Here is a 27,558-nt window from a genome sequence, read left to right as displayed (position 1 = left end):
AATAAAAGTTATTTTTTTAACAAAAACTAGCAATACAATCTTATTTATAAACAATCACATTTTTAAAGATATTGGATCATTTGTACCAGTCTCTTTTAATGATGATCTGTCAGACTTTCTCTTGCAACTTAACCATCACAGCATCTCTTTTAAAGACGTTATCTTAGAACTGTGCATATATTTTCCTGTAGCATGTTTGCAACTAGCGATTGCTCCCCTATCATTAATGAACACAGCTGGGGTCGTTTTATGGTTCCCCAAAGGGAGGCACACTTCTGTCCCAAGCCACAGTGTTTGTCTGGAGAGGGTAGTGGGGGAGGGGATTGCCCATCAGCAAATAGTTGTTCCGGGAAGTAGGTGGGGAGCGGGCCATGTGTTTGTTCTGAAATCCTAGAAGAAAAGTAAACTTGCTGTGAAGGAAATAATTTCTTTGTGTTCTTGAACTTTACACAGCCGTGTTGGGCTCATTCATCAAGACAGCCCTTGGACAGAAACCTCCTGAACATGAATGCCTCCAACACTGACCAAAATCCTTGCTGGCACTGCTAATGGTTTAAGATACAACTCTGGTTTAAATCCTTGGGAAGAAAGGAACTGAATCTAAGTTGCTGAGTCTATCCTAGCAATTCCTTTGTTTGAAATACGCAAAGGCTCCCAGGGAACACAATGCCTAATTCCCCTAGAAAAATGGATAGGGACTACATTCAGGTGTTTTAAGCATGAAGAATTTCTCCAAAGCCTTTTAATGACATTTGAAAAAGCTGAAAGGCACCAACTTGCTATTTTTCTCCCTCAGAAAAGGCAGAAACAGTCATCCAAGTAGGGCGTCATACTCCTATTTTCATTTCAGAGTTTAATTTGAAAACCAATAAGAGGAGAATTTAAACTCATTGCTTCAAGCCACAGACATTTCATACTCAAGCAATTATGTTGGCTTTCATGAGAATTTATCTTAGCTGTGAAATCAACTCTCACAGACTTAGTTCACAGAAATATTACCAAATCATATTTATTACTGTCTTGGTGTGGTTGGTGAATCAAATAAATCAAATGGGGAGACAATTTTGGTTCTCTAATCCATATCTCTCTCCAGGCTTCCCTTTGAAAACATTTTCGCCCCTCCTCTCTGGTGTACCTAGGATTTCCTAACGATGCTATTTCACAACCAGAGAGACACTCATAGAGGAAAAAGATGCAGTAGCAAGAATTGGGAAACTATTGTAATATGCAGGATCAGAACCATATGACAACAAATATCTTAGCAGTGAGAGACTGGAACAAAGGAAGAGAATGGACACAAAAACAGTTCTCTGATTCAAAGATTTGCATTTAACAGCTTTCAAGATATAAAGTGTCCTTTTATGGACTTGCTAAACATGCACTCCTATCTAGCTTCTCAACAGGGAAAGCACAGGGTTTATCCTTCTAGATTTATAGAGGGAAATAAACATTACTGTCATACTGTGAACTCACAATCAATAACTCTGCAAAAGTCCTCAAATCTCTGCCTGACCCAGGTAAACTTAATAGTTCTAGCAGAAACAAGAAGGACCAAAAACTTATGAGCAGAAAACTAAAATCCTGTCTTCTGGCTCTCAACCTCCCTAACTTTCAAAAGTTCTGTGTATAACAAAAAACCTGAAATTTGTTAATACTTTGCCAGAGCTAAAGAAGTGAAGATTTAGAAAGCTGAGTGTAGATATCCACAAAACATTTTTGAATAATAGAAGATCATGGAACAAAATTGAGACAATTTACAATAAACCATCTATATTTTTTTCTTAAAGGATAAATGTCATGGAATTCTGTTCTATTAAATTAAAACAAAACTCATTTATACAGTTTGTATATAACTAAACATTCTCAAGGTCTTACTTTATAAATGAAAGATTTCTTTTTGTGCTAAACCTATTTCCTCTAAGAGTTTTCATCTATATTTCCATTTTCAGCCCACTAAGACCTGAGGCACTAGGCTTCTAGAGCTTATCTACAGAATGCTTTGTAATGGCAATTGGCATTATATCGTTATATCATCTCCATGTAACAGAGGATAAAAGTTTAATATCCATCCATTTATTCATTCATTCATGTTACTGAGCTCCCACAATCCCCAGGCACTGTGTTAGGCCCTGAGGATTGAATGAATGAGTAAGACAAACAGCCTCTCTCCCATAGAAAGTCATCTAGCAGTGGAGACAAATAGTGATGACATGGTTACATTTTAATTAATTAATTAATTAATCACTGTATTAAAATTGGGAAGAAGTACAAGGTGTTAAAATGTTGACTTACCACATTCCTTGACTTAAACACATTGTTTAAGCGTTACTCCAGCAAAACCACCGACACCTGATTAATGCCAGTTTATTTATGTTCTCTTTAGGACAATGCGTCAGACTTCAGTTGGTCTTATATCTAGCAGAATATTTTTTGATGCTAAGAATAAAGTATGGGGAAAACCAAATCTTTATATCATACCTGAAGTTACAGACAGGGTACAATGAAATGGATAAATCAATTGAGAATGGTAAAGAGCTTTTACTCTCAAATTGATTTTTTTTCCTTCCACCAGGGATGCATAATTAGAGGGTATTACAACACCCCAATATGGAAAGATGACCCATCCACACTCCATGGGAAAAATGCAGGCCAACACCAATTTCATTACTCAGCTTGAATTGGAAGACTGGTTACTAACTGAATCTTCATCTGACAAAGAAAAATCTTCTTGAATCAGAGTATTCAGAAGATAAACAACTCTGATTTAGTATTCTGTGAGGCAAGAAGAAATGTCTTAAATTTTCTTTTGACAACAGCGGGGTAAATGAAATAAAATAACTTCTCCAGGTGTCTTGTTTATTTTCCAAACACAAGCTTAATTGCATTGTATTCCTTACACAATATTTCATTTCCTTGTACAAAACACTATATATTTTTACTCTACTGAATTTCCAAGAAATATGAACCTCTGTCATCCCTATTTATGGAAGAGTAATTGCTTCCCTTTTAATATAGATTTGACATTCCACCACTTCCCAGTGAGACATGACCTTTCAGAAAGGCAATGCACACCACATTTTGCCCAGCATATTTGTTTAATTAAGCACTTTCCCAAACAACTTAAACTCCAAGCACAACTTAATACAGAAACATAGCCATAAAGGTATATAAAGGGAAAACCTGACTCCAATTCCTTTCCAGCTAACAAGTGGAAAAATGTACCACTTGACAATGAGAATAAAGAGCCATTCTTCTCTGAATGCCTAAAGAGCACACACTGGCTACAGTGTGGCATTATTTGACATTTATTGAGTGTCGGCAATGTGCTGGGGACTGAGTGGAGTAGTGAAACATCCTAGAATCACCTTCTGTAGGAAAAGGGGGGAGGAGGTGAATTGGAACACTTGGTAATGTTGATAAACCATACCCTGAACTGAAGCTACAAAGCAGCGTCAGGGAAAGAATGCCATATTCTAAAAGAAAACAGAGCTGGACAACTCCAAGGGGTGCTCAGAAAATACCGTGTGGCTGCCCTACAAACCCCCTGGACAGACACGGATCTCTGCTGGCTACCAGAGCTGACATACCTTGGACCAAATGGGCCTTAGCATGACCTCAAAAGCGGAGGCCTGCCTGGGGAGAACAAAGACCAGCACAGTGAAGCCATTATCTAGACATGCTTCCACCAGAGAAAACGTGGCATTTCTAACAAAATCAAATGGAACAAAACCTGGGGGGCACATTCCACTCTTTGGTTTAGACCCTGCCGCAAACAAGTTTAGGAATCTTTTAACTCAGATTTTCAAAATGATTTGGTTATGCAGTGAATGTGAGAACAAAGTATTGCAACATGTCAGTCTGCCCAGATATCTAGGATGCCCTTTTTGAAAGGCCCAGAGGAGGGCTGGGGGATGCATATTCTTACCTGGAGTTTTTGTGAGCTAAATCAGTTTAGGTGTGAAATTCACTCTCCTCAAGTGTTGAAGTCACTGAAACTAGTGACAATTCCTTCCATTTATAAAAATCTTAGCACTAAAACACAGTTAAGAATGGCTCAAAAATCTGGTCACCAGGCTCATAAAGATCATATTAATTCACCAGGACACTGAAGGCTTTTTAAAGAAGGATGTTAAATGTATCAATTCCCACACACCTGATCATTGGGACTACAGAATAACTGTTTTAACTTTATAGTGGAAAGTTGAAATAGCAACGGAATGGGCTCTTAGGAATAATGCTGCGATACAAGTAGCAAGGGCTAACATAGGTTTTCAAAAACTGTAGCCAGGGTACTGGTCAGTTCCATGTCGGACTTTGCAAATGAGACTAAAAGCGTTCCACGGAAATCTGTAAGACTTAATAGGAAACTAAAATACCTATATGAGAAGTTTAAAATCTCTCCATTGCTGCTCTTTTAGGAATAATTCCAATTAAAATCATAGGTGGAATTCCTGTTCCATTGTTAATATCAAAACTATGATATCAGAAAGACCCTTGGATCAGGAGACATCAGACCTGGGTTCCAGTTCTGGCTCTGTCATTGACTGCTTTTGTGACTATACTCCAGCACTTAAGTGCTAGAACGGAATACACTATCATATGATCTGGTTAAATTTTATTTTATACACTATAACCCATTTGTTTCATGTATAATATCCCTCAACCAGACTACCTTTTCTTCCTTTTTTTATCTCATCACTGATTTCTTAAATTTTCTGTCTTAAGAGCAGTGAAAAATGAATGTTGTATGACACTCACTGGTGATTACAAATGTCATGCAAAACAAGATCACATTTGTAGTCCATTTAGAGTACCAATCCTGATATGCAGGGCTGATAATGCAGAAATGCCTAATAAATACTTTGGAATGAATAATAGAATAAATATTTATTTACTGAGAGAATAAATAAGAGAACAGGAGAATGAGAGCTGTTTCTCTGTCTGGTTTGAAACACATTCATGTCTGTAAACACAAAGAACCCCAGGTTAGCTTTCCAGATTCACTTTTATCACAATTCTCAGTTCTGGGGGAAGTCAGACACATGGTTTTGTGTTTCTGCAATCTAATGGTAATGAAAGTTCACTTCATTTCAAAGTGGCAGAATGGAAAATTTAAAACTCTTTCCTACAAGACATCTAGAATTGTTGAAAAACATTATTTTAAATATCTAAGCTCTCTCTGAAATGAAAAAAAACCTTACGAGCCAAAAAAAAAAAAACCCCAAGAGGAGATACATCTTCTGTCACTTTTGTCACTGGATGGTGTCGGATTCAGTAGCCAAAAGGCTTGGATTTTAGTGGCCACAAAAGGATAGAAAACAAGATCTTGGGATTTATGTGAGAGCCAGGACTCTTCAAAGGACACATCCTCAGAAAAAGGATGAACTGAAAAAAAAAATCTGTCCACTATCAAAGAAAGAGACAGGCAAGTTTGTTTTGGCCTAATCAAAGACGAAGAGGTTATTAGTGAACTGGAAGATAGAACTAAAGAAATGACCCCAAATTGGCACAGAGAGATATAAACAAAATAGAGAGTTAAACATATAAAGAACAGGATAAAATGGTTTAATATATGTCTAATAGGAATTCTAGAAGGAGAATCAAGAAAGATCAGAAACAAGACAGATGTCAAAGAGATAATGATACATAGTTATTCAGAATTTATGAAAATAATCAATCCTTAGGTTTAGAAAAAACAATGAATCCCAAGCAGGAAATATAAAGCAAAACACACACATAAACATGTTCTATTGAAACTTCAGAATTCCAAAGACAAAAGGGATCTTAAAATCAACCAGTGAGAAAATACAGATTATCTATAGAAAGGAACAACAACTAGACTGGCAGCTGACTTCTCAAAAACAGAGCTAAAGCAAGAATATAGGGGAATAATAACGTTAACATTATGAGATAAAATAACTATCAATCTGTAACATCCAACTGAAGTATTATTCAAAAATGAGGGCAAAGTAAAAACATTTTCAGGAAAACAAACATCAAACTGAGAGTTACAACCAAGTAGCACCCACTGAAGGGATTTCTAAAGGGTGTACTGTAGTATGAAGGAGAATGAACCAAAGTGAAACACTGGAATGCAAGAAGAAAAGTGAACAAAAAATTGGCAATCATGTTAATAAATCTAAACAAGCATTGCCTATGTGAACCAATTATAATATTGACTAACGTGGTAAATAAGTAAGGTGGAACTCAAATAGTGGATAACAATAATAGGAAATCAGGAAATCAGGAGAGATTTATTGGAGTTAAAGTGTTTTAAGGTCATTTTGGAAAGGGAGTAGAAAGACTAATTTCAAACTTTAAGTCAAAAATACTAAAGGGATGTCTACAAAAATAAAAATAAAGTATATAACTTCCAAGCCAAGGAAAAAATAAATTAACTTGCATCAAAGGAAAAGAAAGCAGGAAAGGAGGGAGGGAAAATAAGTATAGAAAAGGCAGGGTAGAGAGAAAGACTAAAATAAAATGTTCAAATTAAATTCAATAAATCAGTAATAATAATAAAAAATGTAAATGGACTAAACTCACTAGTTAAAAGAAAAAGATCTCACATTAGATTAAGAACAAACAAACAAATCCAGCTATATGCTATTATAAGAGAAACACAATAAAAATACAGGAAGGTTGATGGCAAAAGGAAGTAAAAAGATAAACCAAGTCAATATTAACCAAAGAAATGTAGTATAGCTATATTAAAGTCAGAAAAAATAAATTTTAAAGCAAAGAGTATTATTAGGAATAAAGAGAGTTCCCAAGAAGTTATTAAAAAAAAAAAAAAGTCACCAGGAAGATACAATTCTACACTTGCATGAATCTAATAACACAGATTGGCCTCAAAATACATAATGCAAAAATTGACAGACTTACTAGAGTATTCAAGCTCATAATCATAAAATGAGATTTTTAATACCCCTCTGATAAAGTAAGATCCTTTATGGCTTTTATTTATCTCCCTGTCAACATTCTTCTCTAGAGTGTAATCTAAAATGTATAATCTTTTTTGTCTACTTTATTCATAGATATATTTTAAGTACACAGAGCAGTACCTGTGACATAACAGTTGCCTAATATATATTTGTTCAGTGTTTGAATTAATCAAGATGAAAATGATAGTAACTATACAGATTAGATAATACAATTAACAAGCATAATCCAATGGATTCTCATGGAACCCTGAACTCCCAAATTAGAACATTCTTCTCAGTAATAAATGGAATATTTTTGAAAATTTACCATGTGCTGGTCCATATTCTCTGATTATAATACAATTACCTTAAAAATTAATAAAAACAAAACAATAAAATTCCATGCAGTATAAAATGTGAAACACACTTCTAAACAACTCAAAGAAGCAATCATAATGAAGATTATGAAAACAGAAGATTGAAGGAAATTGAACTTAATGATAATAAAAATATTACATTTCAAAATTTGTGGTAAGCAGCTAAAGACTACCTAGAGGAAAATCTATAGATTTATATGCATATATAAGAAAAAGAAAGGAGAAAAATTGATGAGCTATACATCTAAATTAAGAAGTTAAAAAAAAAAAAGACCAACAAAATAAACACAAAGAAAATATAAGGAAGGAAATAATGGGAAGAGAGACTATTGAAATAGAAAAAATATACACAATAGAGGATCAAAAGTCAAAAGCTGGTTGTCTGAAAATAGATAAAATTTTGGCAAGAGTGATTATGGAAAAAAGATAAGGCTTACTATTAGAAATAAAAAGGGGTCAAATTTCAGATACAGCAGGGTTTTGAAAAAACAGAACATTAAGAAATACTTGATGCTAGTATATTTAAAAATGAACAGAATGGACAATTTTCTAGAAAAAATATAATTTTTCCAAACTGATTCATGGAAAAAAAGAGAAAACATGAACAAATCTATGGTCATTAAATACATTAAGTCACTAGTTAAAAGTCTACTTACCAAAACTGCCCACTAGGGTCAGATGATTTTACGAGTGAGTTCTACCAAACAACCAATTAACAGTTAATCCCTATCTTATACAAAGAGTTCCAAAGAACAATAAGGATTTATTCCCAGTTCAATTATAAAGCTAACAGAACCTTGGTATGGAAACCAGGCAGGGACAGTACAGAAAAGGACATTTATGGCCAATCTCACTTATGAACACAGATGCAGAAGTCTAAATAAAATGCTAGCAAACTTAAGCCAGGAATGCATAATAAATAATACATCACGACTTAACTAGGTTTAATCCCAGAATATCAAGGATGGTTTAACATTAGAAGATCTATTAATACATTTTACCACATGACCAGATTAAAGAATAAAAATCATACAGTCTTCTCTGTAGAGGCAGAAAAAGCACTTGATAAAATTCAATGCCCATCCATGATTAAAAACAGAAACAGAAACCTTAGTAACTAAGAAAACAAGGGTCTTCTCTACCTGATATCAGCTACCTATCAAAGACTACTTAACTGTAAAATTTTGAAATAATTCTCCTTAAAATCAGAAATAAGACAAGGATCCTTTGTTGTATTTGACATTGTACTGGAGGTCCTAGCCGGTACAAAAATAATTGAAAATAATCAAGATTTCAACGGAAAAGACAATGGAGCATGTGCCTGTAGATGGGACATCCTTGTACTCAAAGAGGTCTCTGAGAAGTGGTTGAAGAGTTCAATACCTTCTGAGAACTCTAGGATTCCAGAATACCTAGAGTTTAGAAGTCCAGAGTTTTCTTATTTTTGCAACTTGCTCTTTGTAAAATCCACAGTTTGTATTTCATCTAAAAAGATGCTCTACCATTCACTGATTTTTCACTTTGTACCAAGCCCTTTTATACCCTGAGGTTTCCAAGTTGACCAAGGACTCAAATTTACTTGGACCTCTTATGTGACAGTCACACTTCACACTCTGCATCCCAGCAAGAAGACTGAGCACACCTCGGAAGATTCCTTCAGGACCTCTCAATTCTCCCCTGCTCTGAGGAAGGTATGTAAACAGTACTGAGGGTGGCCTAGTACCAGGACACACTACTGCTCCCTCCAGGAAATTCTTTCATCCTTCATCATTTTCAGCATCTTTTTAGCCAGCTACTCTCAAATAATACTAATCTATAAAAAAAATCCCATCTCAATGTCTGGTACGGGAGTTGTATTTAATTTTCTTTCCCCTTGATTCTTTAAATGCCTTGCTCTTGTGGTTTTTCTGAGTATTTTCGTATTATGAGTCACTCAGAGTAACTGCCTGGGAATGTAGGAAGAAGGTGTTTTTTTGCTATTTTGATTTACTGTGTGATTGACCCTGGGCCAGTCATTGAACCTAATCAAGGAACTTCATTCATTGCTAAATAAAGATAAAATGCCTGGCGAAATGGGTTAAAATTAGACCTCGCCACCTAATGACTCAGTCTCTTAATAACTGACTCATAGAAATTAATTAGCTCTTTCCTACAACATTTCCATTTGGAAAAGATCTCTTTTATTATCCTTGCCTAGTTGTAGCGCTTTTACATCTCTCTGTCCTCTGTTACCTCTCCATTTATTTATTTAACTTTACTGCTCCGTTTCGGTCAACAACCACAGCCCTCCATGATAATCGGACCCAAATTAAGTTTTGATGCTGTAGGTGAGCAGCACTAAAAATAAAGAAAGAAAGAAAACAAAAAGAACTATAAGTGGAAGGAAAAGTGGACTTAGACACAGAAGTCTTGATTCAGGGTTATGCTCTCCATGTGCTAATTTTGTGATCTTGAGAAAGTCAGTTAACTTCTCTGAGCTGCACTTCTAATTTATAAATTGTAACCACACGACACTGTCTTTCTACGTCATGAGTGATTGTTACAAAATCCAGGCAATGAACACGGACAGTGCTGTGAAAAACTGTAAAGTACTATGTATTTGTATTTACATTAACTGAATAATTCTATTCACTGATGCAAGAATTTAGTCTACGAGACCTACATGAGAAGGTCTTACGTGATATCCGTCCATGCTAGACAGATACTATTAAAAATTATAACTGAGTAATTTGTAAATATGTAAACAATAAAGTCAGGACAAGGGAGGTTTTACAGTAATAAAATGTGGTTTAAGAATGGAAGCAGCATGATTTTGGTGTCTACTGGAAAAGCAGGGAATAAACTAATTAATACTTGAAGATCCTTCTTATTTTAAGTTTTAATCTTTTGAATCCATAAACTATGGTGGATGCCAAAAATACAAAATAAATGAAAGGCAAACTGAAGAGTTGATAAATTTCAAGATGGGACCAAAGGAACTATTGCAAATATTATCTCTGGATCATTTAGAAATTCAAGGGAAAAAATCTGAAGACAGAAGCTGCTTCATTTTCTCACCTTTGTTCTGTATTAAAGAGTGCAAAGATGTGCTTGCTAGACATAAAGCTCTTTTCCACATCTCGAACTTTCAGGTTGTCCAAGGGAAGCATATACTTCTTTTCTTTTTCCTATTAAGAGAAAGAGAGAATTGGTTTTAATAAAAGATCTTGAAGCATGCCAATGGCAACATATCACCTGAGTTGGCCAATCCTTGATTACAGTATTTTGAATACCATCACACTCTATTTTGATACCAGCTACCAAGGAATAAAAGTTGTCTGAGAGAGGAGACTCCAGTGATTCTCAACACGTGGTGGGAAGAATGAGGGAGTGCAAGTGTAGAGGAAGGCAGGGCTCGGCGATGAAGAAAACACATGGTCCTCTATCCTTTCTTCCTCATGTGGGTCCCCTTAGATGTTTTAAAATGTTAGTTTGATATTAAGAATTTAGCCATCTGTTAATATTTAACAAAAATGTTCTGGTCCTAATTCAATGAGAAATGCCAGATGGATTTCATTTCATATTTTGTTTGCAGCCGAAGCAGTTTTGATAGCCAGTACTGGCAGGGGACTGAAAGCACAAGACCCCAGTATGAATTAGCCCTACAAACCATGGTAAAGCACAGAAAATACTTCCTCCATTTGGGTCTAGAATAAAATGTGGGTCCAGGAAAAAAATGATTCCATTAAATTGTGCAGCACTTTGAGAATAAAAGAACCTATTAGAAGTGGACTGATATTAACTAGAACAAATTATCTTTTAAAATTTACAATTCTTTAGGAAGAAAATGGACATTAGAGAGGGAAGGTCTGCAAATGGGACCAAACTGGTCTTAGTAAAATATAGTGAATGCCAAAGAATTATTAGAAATGTTTACTTTTGGGGACTGGCCCAGGGGCAATATTATCGTATGTATAAATGCTTAACAGCCAGTATCATTGGAGAGAGCCAAACACTCAGTCACCGTCTACTACCAGGGGCATTTTAGCACAGTCCCTGTTAAACAGTAGTCCCCTGTATGGTCCCGGCCTATATCTGCAGTGCTAGTCCTGAGAAAAAGCAGGACTAGACTCCAGAGGAGGGAAGGATGGAGACTTAGCCATGACCTTTAATAAACAACTATTAATGTATTTCCTCTGGGAAATACATGCACCATACAGATATGTTGGACACAAGCATTTTTGTTCCTGAAGTTCCTACAGCAGCCTGTTGAGAACTTGTGGCTAGGCTCGATAGTGTGGAGCAGAACTCCTGCGCTCCCTAGCCAGCTTGTGGCGGCCATGTTGTCTGCAGACCCCAGAGAGAGTTACTGCAGGGAGTATCAGTGGCTTTGCCACTTCTTACTCCTAAATTAATCAAGGCAAGTTGGGCAGAGCACATCAGAATAACGAGGCAGAGAGAAATAGATGACTAAAGAAGTTGGAGGAAGCTAGTCGGAGAAGAAAATGGCTGTCCTGGCAGACAATGTCTTCAAAGAAGATTAAAAAAACACAAAAGAAACTAAATGGGAGTGAGAGAAGCCTAAAAATAAGCATGAAAAGCAAAGCACTGCAAGAAGATTCCAGTATTTCTTGTACCAAAATTAATATATTAGCAAACACAAGGATATTCCAAATAGCAAAATAAATAATTTAAGTCAATGAAATATCATAGTTGAGTCTAACCTCTTTGAAACACTTGTCAAACTATTTTAGGACAGAATTCTAAGAGGCAAGATCGTAGATCGAATAAAAAGCTATCCAATACATAATCAAATGAAAATGCTTGAGACCCAGGGAAAATTCTTTATTGGACATTTTTCAATGCCCTAAATTTAAGCAGCTGGATTTTTTTTAATGCACCATCCTATTCAACCTTTGAAATGATGGATTCGCCTTTTAATGGGAAATCTGCATTTCATTGTAAAGATGGAACACAATGTCCTTGGCGTGTTTTCTATAGAAGTAGGCTCCCTTTTGTGCTGCATTCTTTAGCGTACAGTGAAGACCGAAAATCCAGCAAGTTTACGTCAGATACTAAACACTGGAGAAATACACACATATGCAGAGAGAGGAACATGAAAAATGTAGTTTCATTTCCAAAGTACTAAATGTCATTTACCTAAGGTTTTTGAGGACATATTGCTAAATTATTTCATAATCAAGAGTTTTAAGACTGACAAAGGGAGAAGAAAAAGATTTGGACTAATTTATTTAATTAAAATTGTAAGTCAAATGGAGAATTAAATGAGAGAGCAATGAAACAGTGTATCATGGATATTTCTAAAATTCTTGGTGCTTTTGGGAAAGAATGATGGTCTGCTAAAACAACATCTTGAATATGAAATAGCTAAAATAAACAACAGGAGTAGAGGAGGAGAAAGGATAAACTGAATTATAATTTCCAAAATCCAGTGAGTCTTAACACCAGCTTACTTGAGACATTTGCTACAAAATCTTTGTTGGTTCTATTAAACTGTCAAATAATGCACTGTCCAATATGGCAGCCACCAGCCACAGGTGAGCACTTGAAATGTAGCTAGTTAAACTGCAATGTGCTCTACGTGTTAAATACACCCCAGATTTCAAAGACTTAGTATGAGAAAAAGAAGGTTAACTATCTCGCTAATACTTTCATATTGATTATATGTTGAAATGATAATATTTTGAATATATTGGAGTAAAGTATTACTAAACATGATTTCATCTGTTTATTTTTACTGTTTTGAATGTGGCTGCTAGACAATTTAAAATGACATATGTGGCTCATATTAGCTTTCTATTGACAGTGCTGAGCCCCGTGTACTTATCATCACTTTCTTTCCTCTCGTCTATACAATTTTTTCTCTTTTGACCTCCCTGTTTCTGCCGTCAGGTGTATTTTTCATTCTCCCAGTCACCCAATCTGAAACTTCACTATCTTTTCTGATGTATTGTCTTCCTTCTCCTCCTTTATTACATCAAGACTATGTTGCATTGTGTTTGAAGCATTTGTCAGAGCTCCCCTCATTGGACATTCCCACTACATTAATCCAAGTCCCTGGCATGTCCCAAGCATGTGGTTATAAATGGCCTCCTATCTAGTTTCCTTGCCTTCTAATTCCTCTAAGATCACCAGGAAGGCAATTTTCTAGCTCTACTCTGTCAAATTCATTCCAGTACTTCAAAACTTTCATAGCTCTCCATTATTTATGGAAGAAAAATCCATGCAACTCCTCAATGTGACATTGAAAAACACCTACAAATTGGTCCAATCCTGATTTGTCAATATATCCTTACTCTTCCATAAGAAGCCTCCACTTCAACAAAATACGCCTTTGCCAAGTCTTTTCCCAACTTGAGATAGCCTTTCAATTTCTTCCTACCACATCAGTTTATTATTTAGAATCCAGCTCAAATTCTATCTTCTGTGCAAAAAATTTTCCCAAGTTTATAACTGTCTGTCTCTCTGTCACTCCTGCATCTCTCTCTTTTCAATTCATACAATAGGTATTGTTTACTGTATTCATTTTGAATTATACCTTTTTTGAGACATCCTCGTCTTGTAAATGCATTACATTCAAAAATTTCTGTGAAGGGTGTTCATTTGGAACTCAGAACGTTCTGTCAATTCTATTGTTCAAATAGGTTACATTTGCAAAGAAAAACAAAAATGTAGAGAATGTTTTTCACAATATTTGTAAGTAAACAGGAAATAAAATTTGATATTTTAAAATTTTGTCTTAAATAGGCATTTTGGAGGAAGCACTTGTAAAATTCTAAAGAAAATTTTTTTAATGAAGATTCAGAAAGGAACTTCTGCATATTTTCAAAAGCTTCAGAAGCTGATGTCACTGATTCAACATCATTCTTTTCTTCACTTTTAAACGTAGTACCTTTAAACATAGTACCTCAATATGAGACAGTTACCAGCACTATTTGTATGGGAGGCATCCAGATGACAGGCATTCTTTGTTTAAAGAGAGAGGGAACATGAGAGAGTTAATGTTCTTTCCTTGCAGTAACTTGGCAAGAGTGAGAAGAAAGAGGAGAAATAGGATAGGCCAAAAAAGGATGCATCTAATATGGGAAAGACTGTGCTCTGAGGTGGAAGTAACTGAACTCTGAGTGGTAAAAGGTAAAAGAGGTTTCAAAGTGGAGGGAGGTGGGAATTATGGTACGGCCACCGTATGTGTTCATCAACCTTGAAAGGAAAGAAAAGGATCAGTGAGGGACAGATGTGGGGTTGGCAAGTGCCCAACAATGGCCTCTAGCTGGCAGAGCACCAGCAATATAACTTGGCTGCTGGAAGGAGCTACAGTGGGTATGAGGAGAGGGTTTGGTGTGTCCAGCAACAGCTCCTGCATATGCAAAGGACTGAAAAGTCTTTAAACACTTGGTGATTTACACGTAGGGAGTTTCATAACTTGAGAAATGTTTGAGTGGCATTGCTTTGATGACTACATTGAATCATTTTATTTGTACATACCTTTTCTCACTAATAAGGCAACAAAATCTTCAAGGATAAGACCATAAGTCCTTCCCTATTTCTATATATTATAATGCCTAGCATAGTGTTGGTCATTGAAATTTACATAGCATATATTATAAATGTTTGTTGAATTGATTTGAGAATGGCTGATAACCAAAGCCAAATGTTGAGTAAGATAATTGATAGTCACATATATTTGAGAACTAAATAAAAATTCTATGGGAAAAAAACCCCTGTATAAGATGCTTAACTGATTGGCATTCCTTCTGATCATTCAACTTTTACAAAGTTTAGACTGACTGCCATGTTTATTTCTATCTCTGCCTTTGTTTGTATTGCTTCTCCTTGCTAGGAATGCCTTCTTCCCTGCAAAAAGGCAAATACTAGTGGACTTGAATGTCCACTATTACGTCAAGTGCCACCTCTTCCATGAAGCCTACTCTGATTATGGCACATCATAGACCTCTTTCTTTTATAGCTCTCAAATTTTCCATAATTTTTGCCATAGGCTATATAGGATGCCATTTCTTATGTATGTTTACTTTGCCTCTTTAAGTAGATTGGAAGCTCCCTGAGGGGAAGAATTGTGTTATAATTTTTTTGTTTACGCTTAACAGTTATTACATTGTTACATATACAGACTTTGCTTAACAAACATTTGATTGTTGATGATGCATCACAAATAAAATCCCAACTTATGTTAAAAATTACCTAGGGGCCGGTCGGTGGTGTACTGGTTAAGTTCGCACACTCAGCTTTGGCAGCCCGGGGTTTGTAGGTTCAGATCCTGGGCACAGACATATGCACCGCTTATCAAGCTATGCTGTGGCGGCGTCCCACATGTAAAGTGGAGGAAGATGGCATGGATGTTAGCCCATGGCCAATCTTCCTCAGCAAAAAAGAGGAGGATTGGCAACAGATGTTAGCTCAGGGCTAATCTTCCTCACTAAAAAAAAAAATTATCTGACCAGATGTGATAAAAAAAACTTATTTTTAATGCCTCAAAAGTTAATTTTGAATGAATTTATAGTTTTTTGCTTAGTATCATATATTTTTTTAGGTAAAGTTTTACTAACCTAGACCAATATACTTGATTTGATTAATACAAACCTCATGGCTTAAACATATAAATACACTGTGACAATCCAATACACTTCAAAACAAAACAAAAACAAAAACCAGCAGATATATTGCTCTTAAGAGGTAAGAACAGGTGAAAAGTTTTAAAAAATGGTAGAGCATAAAAGAAATTAGATTAGAAGAAGATAAAGAAAAACACACGAAAAAGCCAGTAATGGTACCAAATACATTTTTGAAATATGTAATAATGGCATCAAATTTATTTTCTAAGTATGTGATATTATAATTCTTCACTGGCTTGCTCTAAGATTTTAAAACATCATGACAGTATTTCTCAGGCTAATAAATAATCAGATTAGAAACAGGTTCCATGACAGATTAACAGAATATTCCATGCTGCTGAGAATAGCTGCACTTCACTAGAGCAAAGATTCTTGGTTTTGACCACACCTCATATCATACTCGCATAGTAATATTCCATGTGTATTCTCTACCATTACATTTGCCATACTGTATACTCCAAATTTGTTAAAGGTCTCTTCTCCTATTGAAAAACTGACATTTATCTGTCCTCTCTCAGTGCTGCACCACTTTGCTAGCAATGAATGCAACATTCCTAGGACACAACTGCACCAACAATGTGTGTAGGCCACATGGGCAGTACTGTTGCACCAGCCAAAGGAAGAGACTGAATGATTGTGCCACCAAGAACCTCATCCAAAAACAGGGCAGTAGCCCATAGATTAGTCCAAGTTGAAAAAATTTCCTCATCCAGGGGCTGTAAATGTTTTGGCAGAATACTGAAAACTCATGAAATACCCTGGGACATTCAATTATTATAATTTGCTTGTTGCTCAAGAGAGAGTAATGTTGATCAATATTTTTCCTGACAAAGTTTTATTTTTTCCTTGATACATTGTGGCCAGAATGTGTGCAAACAGGGAAACTGGAGACATTATCCTGGGTTTCTGGGTGGGGACCAGGGCCAAGAAAAATGTGATGATCCCATAAATTAATGCAAGCCTTTCATGCCTTGAGTAACTGACACAAGAGTTATGTAAGCACACATATTCATCATGCTCCCCACCCCTACCTCATTCTCCAAGATGACAATGTATTGTCCTTCAAAGTAAATTCAAATTCCTTAACATATCCAGTGCACCAATCACGGGACTCCTGCTTTCCAGGAAAGTCACTGCATTTTCATTTTCTGCACAGAACACATCCAATCATATCTTCTTGTCTTTGTCTACAGTATTTCCTCCACTAGGAATACTTTTGCCCATTTTCCAACTCTGCTTCTCCTTCCCTCAAAATGCCTGCAAAAGATTACTCCATCCATCTCAGACTTAATATACATTTTTTCTTAAAGTATTATAGGTCTCATTTTTCTGTCTTCTTTTCCTTCCCCATCCCACTTGCAGACGTTATTTTTAAATCAGTGGAATCCTTAAAAAAAAAAAATTCTGACACCAACACCCACTATATTAAGCAGATTAAAAAGTGGAGCTCCTCTGATTGAAGCAGCAGTGGGGTTATGAGAAAACCTGCCCATTAAGACTCACTGTCTTGCCTTGATGTTGCCTCTAAGAAATGCAGATGGGACACCTAAGGACTCTAGAACACAGGCTTGGACTTCCGGATCCCTGTTCCAGAGGCTGGTCCACCTGCTAGCCTTATTCTCCAAGTGTTCCCACAGTGCCAGAGTTCTGCTCTCACCCCCAGTCTGCCTGGAACTTGATTTGCCTCGTCCCTCTAGGTCTCCTACACCAAGTAGCTCCATCCAGCTCCCTGTGACTTCTAACTGAGCAAACATATCTCTCAGAACCATGGATGCAATTTAGCACATCCTTCCAGTTCAAATCACCTCTGCTGTGCCCTACCTGCCTGATTGGGCACTTGGATGTGCCCACCAAAAACTCACTCAAGCATGCAGTGTTCTCGAACCATCAGAAGCCCCTGCAGTGGCCAGGCACGGCACTCAGGCCTCCTCTATTTTCAGGATTCCTCCCACCCCAGTCTGATCCCTTGACAGCACTTGTGGGTTTGGTTTGTACTTTCGTCTCATTTTCTAAGTGTCCAAATGTTTCACCTAAGTGTGTGTATGCTCTGCCTTTCCAGCTACAAGGTAAACTCCTAAGGGAAAGAGCAAATCCATTATTACTATTATTACCTTTATTATTATTGTTGTTAATCATTCTGTGTGTCTTACTCCCCTGCTACTCTCTAACTATGTCCTGACTTCACTATCAAGGCATCAACTCTTTGAGGGAAGCAACTGTTTCCTTCTTAGTCTTGGTTGCATAGTTGATGTTCAACAAACACGTGTTGAATGAACATATGACTCAATCCCCTCGTGGGCTGGCATAGTGCTTTGCCTAGATTAGGGACTCAGAGATGAACACTGACTTATAAAACAATCAAAATATCAAAGACAATTGAGAGGCTATAAAAATATTGACAGTATCAGAATACTATTTCCACATGCTGTTGAAAACTAAAATCTGGTGTTTATTGCTCTTAAGAAGTTACAACTATGGAGATGTGCAAGTATGACACTCATAACATAAACTACCCATTTTTTCATTTGGGCTCTAAGTCCCTGCAATAATCAGAATTACATTTTGAGTAGTAAACAGCATCTGTGAACTAGCAGGCTGCTAGTGAATAGTACTTCTTTAGATTTCTCTCTTGGGCACTAAAGAAAGTGCCTGTGTGTGACTTTGATGGGCTGTCCTAGGAGGCCCAAGAAAACTCCATGGTTTATACACCATTGGCTTCATGGCCACCCCCTCTGCACCCACTCAGATCCTTAAATGGAGCTACACACTGGCATATCTCCACTGGGTGAAAAAGACAGTCACACTTGCTGTTGCCCAATGGGAGACCCTGCTCTTTTCTTGGCTCTTCTTTCTCTTCAGAGTCCAATTCAATTCTGTCCATAAGAGCCCACTGGAGGGCTCCCTCCTCCATTCCCATGGCACTCTTGGGCAGTACCACTTTTTTTGCACTTAGTATATATTGCCCCATATTTTCAGGTACATCTAATATCCTCAAAATGTGGACGACTCCTCTCTCTCCACACAAAAAAAGTACTTTTATAATTTGAAAGTGAGAATATTAAGAATTTTATTCTCAAATTTTTATATTTAATCTCTATATCAATCCTTATATTTAAAGAAATATTCATATGTGAGTATTTATATATACAAGATTGATAATGTACAAGACCGACAATGATAAGCATACTAAAGAATAAATTTAAAGGACTTTTGGCTAAGCATGGCAGATGGATCACATGCATCTATCTCTTCTCGCTCCCCTAAATCCACTATGGTAACAGTGAGAGAATAAAAAGATGGTGATCCACGAGGACAAAGAACATGGGAGGGGAGAAAATAGTGGACAAGATTCCCAAAAGCTTTGGAAGAGAGAAGCAGAGAGAGAAGCATTCCTTGACTTAGCATACAGAAACGGGTTATTCCCCCAAATACCTACAGGGGGAGAGAATGGAGGAGAAGCCACCCCAACTGGGTCTTGTCCTTGGAGCCACCTGGTACCCAACATGAGTGGGTATAGTTGTGGAGATGAAACAGGAGATCAGATAGAGTCTGCATACAGAAGTACACAGAACAATTGGTGACACAGGGCCATCTCCATGCATGGCAGCCCACTCGTACCCCCTGCAGGAGACTGGAGGTTTTTTTCCTAGAGAAATCATACAAAAGAAGTTTTGGACCCAGAGATACCAGGCAGGGTGGACAGCAAGAATGGGATAAAAACAAAAGAACTTAGTGAAAGTTTACATACTGAAATGTTGTCCCTCGGCCCCCTTTCCTGCCCTGCCCCAGAATGCCAGCAACCAGATGAATTCTCTGCCCCCACCAGGCAGGATGTTGGACTGTTCTCTGAGGACCCAAACAGACTTAGAGAAAATGTCCTGTACCTAACTTTTCAATAAAAAATGCCAAGTTGCTTGCCTGATCACCTTATAGGGAGGTCCTGTATTCTGCAAGCTCCACCCACACATAGAGTTTCCAAGTAGCTGAATGGGACAGAATCTCAATAGATTGATGTAATCACAGCTATTAACTGGAGTGGATTCTGAGGATGGGCTATCTCAACACCCACTGCAACCTCCTTGTAATGTTTAAGTTCAATTCAAAACTCCCTTTCGCTTCCCAATCTTGCTCTTCTAGCCAGGGCTCCAGATGAGATATAGTTTCAGTCAATCTGGTGTACTTACGCCAGACTTTGATTCAGAAGTGAGTCATACCATCGAGCAACAGAGTATGTGGCACCTGTTTTGTTGGCCTGGATCATGGCATAGGTGGTGTGGCTCTGGATCCAGAGGCTGTAATGTGGGTGGCTGCCTGATTGTGCAGCCTCAGGTTGGTGGAGGCAGCGCTCCCTGACAACCCCGGTTCTGAAATTCATTGTGGGGAACCATTCCTGGAAACCCAGCCTAGTTCTCTAACATTCTCCTCCCAACAGTTCTTTGAGCAATTTGTCCCCCTTAATAAATGTTTTTGTACTTAAACTAGCTAGGATAGATTCTATTGTTGGCAATTAAAGAACTCTGAAAATACAGTAGCAATATCTAATCACCATATACTATTATGTCTTAGCAAAAATCAACAGCCAGTAAAGTAGAACAATAGCATTGACCAGCACTACTTCATTAAAAAAAAACAACACTGCATGAACTGATTATTAGCGTGTGTGTGTGTGTGTGATATGGTTATGCAGTTATGAATTTCCAGGACTTTTCACTCAAGGAAAGAGTCTTTAACCAGGAAAAAATTATATACATGATAAATAACACACATGAGAAATTTTAAATTGAAAATTCAAATGTAGGTGAGAGGGACAGCATTTGAGCAGCTTTGCAAGAAACACAATAACAAATGTGAATAAAACAGAAAGAAAAACTCCTGGTGGCATGTGTGTTCATAAACTGTTACAAACTACCTCCATAATAGCAGTGTACTTCACAGGTTAAATTTTCTCTGCTAGTCGGCTATGTATAGGGACTATGTGTTTTATACTTTTTCAGTTACTAGGAAGGAAAAAATTTACTCAACATGGCAAAACACACTGCAAGCCCTATAAAATTAACATATTTCAAATGCCCATTTTCCTTATTTCTTTCTGTATTCCAAGGCAGCACAACTTATATTTTTTAAAAAGAAAAACTTCCACATTTGAAATAGTAACTGGTTTACTCGAAAAGATATATAATATGATACGGATTCCTGGTAGTAATATCCCTCAACTCTGAATTCTGTGGCTGCACATTAAATTACAAAGTGAATTTAAGAGACCCCACAAACTCTAAAATTATGCTTACTTTGTAACAGCTTTCAAGTGCATATTAATCATACGAAATTCTACATGCATAGCCCTTTGGGTATACTTGCATTAAATAAAGTGTTATTTTGGCTAAGTATACCATACATTTGTAAAAGTTCAACTCAATAAAAGTACCCTGTTTACAAATGCAGCATAATTTTTACTTATCTGAAAAAATGGGGGTCAGGAAGGCATGTACAAATAAAATCCTCTGACAATTCCCAGAACTCAGTAGATCAATGGTTTAAATTTTACCCCCATCATTTTTCACCAAACTACAAACAAAAATCAAAGCTGAATTTTCCCCTTACTCCCCTATCATTTCAGCAAAGAAACACTCAAAAAGAGGCAGTACTAAGGAGAAAAGCAACAGGACTGAGCATTCAACAGAATTACTGAGCTTTTCTGAAGTCCTTTGTGTTGACTGTTAAGCTGATTTTCCCTCCTCTGCTGATATTTCCGGAATTCAATGAGGTTCCTTCTGAGGGGGAAATAGTCTGTTTGAAAAGGAGAGCTGAGTACGTGCCCTTTGCACTTGAGCGAGAGCCCTGCTCCCCATGTTCCAGGGAGTTCGGACTTGAGATGGAACAGGGGAAAAGGGGCCCCTTCCATGTGCCTCTGAAATGTAGCCCTGGACTTAAGACGACTTTTAGCTGGTTTGCTCCAAGCACAGCTGGTGGTCTGTGCACCACTATTGGCTCACACATGTGTCCACATAGAAACAGGGCTTTGGACAAGGGAAATAGAACTGGAATAGCGCTTCTCCAACAATCCTAATCATGACTCTTAGTCTGCCCACAGCTTCCTGGGGAAAGAGTAAAGTAGAAAAAAAACAGTTAGCACAGGGGAGGAGAAAGGAGCGGGTAGAAGGAAGACAGAGAAAGGGAGAGTGAAGTGACCTATTCGTAACTGGGAAGGAACTAGAAGTGCTCTCTGCTTTCATTGCACGCTCAGGTGGCCATGTCCCCAGTCTCCGAGAGACAAAGACTGCTGCAAGAGGACGCCCACAAGAGGCAGTGCAATAAGGGGAAAGGACACATGGTTTGGAGTTAAGTCACAGGGGTTCACATATGAGTTCTGACACTAACTATGTGAACCCAGGCAAGTTACTTGATTTCTCTAAGCCTTATCTTACTCTGTATGGAGGCGATAATTCATGCCTCACAGGGAGTATGAGGATTAAATGAGGTCATGCAGAGGGCTCTGCTTTTAGGAACTCCTGATAAATATTTGTTTACTCTTCCTTGGAGAAAATCTTTTCAGCCATCATCTTCCCAGCCATAAACACAGCGAGGTGTTCTTTCTTCATATTTACAACAGTAAGCTTTTACACTTGTAAACTATAGAACTGTGAAGGGAAAATAGGAAGTTAATTATGTACATGCCCAGCAGGTAAACACACATTTTACATGAACAGTATCAAGTCAGGAGGGTGACAAGCAGTGAAACAATATCAACAACTTTAAACTATGCTTTCTTATTCAAGGAAAGTTTGAAAGAAATCCAGAACTGTGTGACTGTGTCCACATCCACAGAGAGAGAGGAAATGTGACTACAGACTAAAAGGTGACATTAATTCCTCTCTCTCACTCCCATGACGGATTGCACAGAACAGATCAGGGAAAGTACTTGGGGGGAGATGCAAGTTCTGAAAGAAATGTAAAAATGAAAATTCCACAATTAAAGAATCATCTACCTTTTATTACAGATATGTTCTTACACTTTAAAATATAAGCAAGAGTCTCAGGACTGGCTAGGAGACCACAAAGTAGGAAAGGTTTGTCGTCTTTCTCCAAACCTCTTCCATTCAGGCAGTTTCGCTTCTCTGCTGGCGCCAAACCAATATGGCCTGGGTTGGCTACTTTTGGGGCTGCCTAGTTTGTAAGTTTCTCCCTCTGCTACATCCCAAGAAAGCTCCTCCTCTCACTCCATTTGTCCTGTATTGCCAACTGGATTTTAAAAACCAAGAGTAGGGACTGTTTACCTCTGTAGATCCCTGATACCAGCAGGCACTTAACACGTGCTGATTCACAATGATATCAAACTCACCTATGCTAGGTCTCATTCCGCTAGGCTTTGTTTCATGCATAATTACGTTTCTGATAAATTAATGTCGGCTAGAGAATCAATTGTTATTAATTATTCTGCCCAAGTAACATATGTGCATTTAAATTGGGTCCTTCAATCCTTCCACCTGAAAGGACTGAGTCATTCAAGTGCTTTAGCAACCTGGTAGGAGTGAGATCCTTGGGTTGCCCTGAAACCATCCTCATAGGTAGCTGCCTAGTCCCAGGCTGGACTTGAAAACTCTGGCTGCTTCTCCAAGTCTTAAAGCAATAAATTCAGGGTAGTGTTTCTCCAACAAGAGTCCGCTGACTCCCAGAGGCTGTGAGGTCTTGTGAGAATTAAAAACAATTGTATGTGGTTATTGAATAAAATCAGCATAGGGATTTTCTGAGTTGTCTGGGGAACCACTTTATAAGTGAGCGTGGCATTCAATCTTAGTTCCATGTTCGTGTTTGCACCAAGTAGTAGTACTTTGTTGGTTGCACACTGATGAGAAAAAGAGCAGAGACAGACATCAATACGTAAATTATGTACTTTCCTCCAATGACATCACAGTGCCCTGGGTGGCTGGAGGTTTCATTCCAACAGGATAAAGTGGCAGGAGGATGGTGGGGTCATACAGCACAGGGTAGTCCAGGCATGCCAATCTCAAAAGACCTAATGCGCTGCAGCCAGAACACATCCCTGTGGACTAGCTAATTACGTTTCCTAAAAGGACATCATCTCTCACACTAATTTTATTGATCACTTGAAGTTTCTTGGCAATATGGTTCTGTCTAAATTTGACTTGGTTTGCTTTTGATGCAGAACAACATCAAAGTGTTTATATATTTGTAGATATTTAAGATAATATATATCCGTAGATATTTAAAATAAAACAATTTTCTGTTCATATATATTTAAGTAACATTATAAATAAAAATAGTTTGCCAATGATCATAATTAACGAGGATTCTTTTCCTTTAAAGGGTGTTTGCACATTACTCAAATTTGAGGAACATTGGTTTAGGGAAAGTGTATTTGGAATTCTCTTAAAAGGGTTGACGCAGTCAAAATAGGTACAAACAGACGACCTTGACTTATAAATAATTTGGAGCAGAGCTTAAAAATTGCTTTAATTTCTAATTGCCTTCAGCAAGACGAGGAGAAAAAACACAGGTCTGGCCCTCGGAACCTGGAGGCCCAGCCATGGCTGGAGCACACACTGCGAGTCCTTGGGGGCACTGTTTCCCACTCTGTGCTTCAGTTTCACCATATGTAAAGTAGGGATAACAATACCCAAACTCAATCCTTAAAATGAAAAATGAAAACAAATAAACTTAATTTTATGGGAACAAAGAGGCAAGAGATGCAAAAGCATTTTCATCTTTTGAGAAAAAGAAGGTACTATTTAAAAGAGGAACTCTTGAAAACATCTCAACACTATGCGTCTAATTCATACTGACATGTGTAATTGAATCTATGTTTAATTTTTGCTGCAAATTATCTGCTTCCTCCAAGTAGCTGGTCTGGTAAAATGCTGAGCTGTACGGTTCAAAAATAGAGCTGTGGAAGAATTAGGAATTCCTGGGAAAAGACACAATAAGGTTGTGCCCTTAACAAAAGAAGAATGAGTGAAACAAAGGAAGAGGAAGCGAGAATGCTGCAGAAAAAGGTGGTGCCCACGGCAAGGAAAGACATCATCAAGAAGCTGGTGGAAAGTGACAGCAAGGAAGTGGGGGTAACGGCGATTTTCACACCTAGACCTCATTAAGGACGTAGACAAAGTTGAACACTGTCACAGGACAAGACCAATGAAGACCCAGAGCAACTTAAAGAGAGAGAAAGGACGTGAATATAAATATTGAGTTTTATCCCACTTTAGATGACAGAGGGTATACTCTCCTCTTCCCTCCCCCGCCCCTCCTTCTTTTCTTATATGCACTAAGCTTAAATACTTACTGGGTTGCTTACAATTAAATTTAATCACTTCCTGTCTTATTATTCAGAATAATTGTATTTTAATATGAAAACCTTAATGATTATATAAAATGATAAATCTTAGACTCTTTTCTTATTTTAACTGCCTGTGCTAACAAGTAATAGCAAGTATTTAAAACAAAACTAGAATGATGAGAATGAAACTACTTTCTAGGAGTACCCTCCCTTCCTCTTCCGCCATCCCCAAACCTCAGTTCTTTAAGTATAACAGAAATGTTGCAAGACATTATTTTTTGTAGGTTCATCAGGGAAGCCTTCCTTGACATGGGAAGTGCTATGTATGATTGGCCTCTTGGCAGAGCATGAATTAGGGAGGGCCAAGAGTAGAAGCAGGAAATCAAATAGGAGACTAATGTAGTGCTGCAGGAAAGAGACAGTGGTCATTCCCACTAGGAGAGCAGTTGAGGAGAGAAGTGATTGGGCTTGGAACAGGTTCTGGAGGAGAGCAGTGGTCGGCAAACTACAGCCCAGAGGGCTAAATCTGGCCTTAGCTTATGTTTGTAAGGCCCTAATAGCTAGAAGGGTTTTTACCATTTTAAATGGTTATTAAAAAAGAGAGAGAAGAATGTGTCACAGAAACCATATGTGGCCTGCAAAGCCTAAAATATTTACTATCCGTGCCTTACAGAAAAAGTCTGACAACCTTGGAGTAGAGTCAGCAGATTCTGAAGTTGAACTGGATGGAGGGAGGGATGAGGGGAAGAGAGGAATGAAGGAAATCACCTCTGTGTTTAGCTTGAGCAGCTGGCTGATGGCCACACCCTCTTCATTCCAGCCAGTCACACCCTCTTCGGTGTCCCCACTTTATCTTGTACATGTCTTTGTTATTGCACTGCTTTCAATATCATGTTTATTTACTTCCATGTCTGTCTCCCCTCCTTGGCAGTGGATTCCTTAAGTAACTCTAATTTTTCTCAGTATTTACAGCACCTAGCTTTGTACAAGACATATGCTCCATAACTACAGGATATAGTTGAACTGATGACATGTTAAATTCATTTTCAGTAGTGCCAGTAGCATCAACTTCTTCATAAATAAAAAATTACTATCACTTTTTTTAGAGTATAAGAGTTTATAAGCCATTTTTGCAACTCAACTGTTCTTCACTACAACTCTATATATTGGTATTATAGTAAGCCTCAATCGTAAGTTCCCTTTACAAGAAATTATATTTTATGTTGATTTACTTATATTTAAAGTTTTAGGAACTATAAGCATTTTTTAAAATGTGAATTGATATCCGTCTCTTTAGGGGGATGATTAGAAAAAGAAAACCTTGGCAAAGGAGTATTATGAAAAGTAAAAAGAAGAGAAAGAAAATCCAGGTATCAGAATGACAATCGGGGCAGTTGACTTGGGTGTGAGGGGGGTAGTGAGAAAAATAAAGGAACCAAAGGTAGACTGTTATGTTTTAAACTTAATGGTAGTGCCTGTTACTAAGATAAAGAAGACTCAGGGATATGTAGGTTGAATTCTATAAGTTTAATGTGTGATGCTGATTAGATATTCAAATATCTGTGTCCAGAAGGTAGTTGGACATCCAAGTCTGAAGTTCAGAGCTGGAAATACAATTGTGGTAGTCATAGAAATAGGGCAGACAGATAGTATTTATAGCCAAAGGACTAGATAAGTTCAACGAGAGAGAGTGTGTGTAGACAGAGAAGAGAAAAGGGCCCAGGGCACGTCAACATTTAGAGGTAGAAGAGAGGAGACAGAACCAGTCAAAGGAGACTAAGGAAGAAGAACTGGTGAAAAAAACCAAGAAAAGAGGAGAATGTGTTCCAAGACAGATGAAGAGGTCAATTAGATTTACTATTTCTAAGAAGTACAGTAAGATGTGAATAGAAAAGTAACCATTACATGTGTCAAGATGTAGGAAAGTGATTACCATCAGAAGTACTGTTTTGGTGGAGAGTGGGAACAGAGCTTGCTTGAACTGCATTGAAGTGGGTTAAAGAGAGAATGAGCAAGTAAAGGACGTACTATAGATACTTCAAGAAGAGATATTCCCATGAAACATTTAACCCTTAAGCTGTAATAAAAAAAAGAAACTGCATGTAAGAAAATAATATGCACGTAAAACAACATTCTAATTTTGTTGAAGCACTCTGTTAGGACAGATATTTTTCCTACTTTTCAAATAGCATGTGTCCTATAAGACCATGGATGTGAAGCGGTTAAACAAAGGGTCCTTTCCCGGAGTTAACAGAGCACCAGGGGTTCCATGAAAAGAAATCAATTCCCTGAAACAATATGCAAATTTTTGTAAATACACACTTATGGTGGGGAGG

General features: G+C 37.5%; 1 protein-coding gene across 1 annotated transcript in view; it reads right to left on the bottom strand.

Moving 5' to 3' along the window:
* Positions 1-27,558, bottom strand: part of DNM3 (dynamin 3) — a 532,803-nt gene that overhangs the window by 132,374 nt on the left and 372,871 nt on the right. The window contains exon 15 of the mRNA XM_004425038.3: positions 10,358-10,467. Within this exon, the coding sequence (XP_004425095.1) occupies positions 10,358-10,467 (110 nt within the window). The remainder of the gene's footprint in view (positions 1-10,357; positions 10,468-27,558) is intronic.

This window comes from Ceratotherium simum, chromosome 2 (genome assembly GCF_057802395.1).
Source record: "Ceratotherium simum simum isolate JZ-2026a chromosome 2, ASM5780239v1, whole genome shotgun sequence".
Classification (NCBI taxonomy): Eukaryota; Metazoa; Chordata; class Mammalia; order Perissodactyla; family Rhinocerotidae; genus Ceratotherium; species Ceratotherium simum.
The sequence above is the reverse complement of the archived record's forward strand: the minus strand, read 5'-3'. Positions and strand labels throughout refer to the sequence as shown.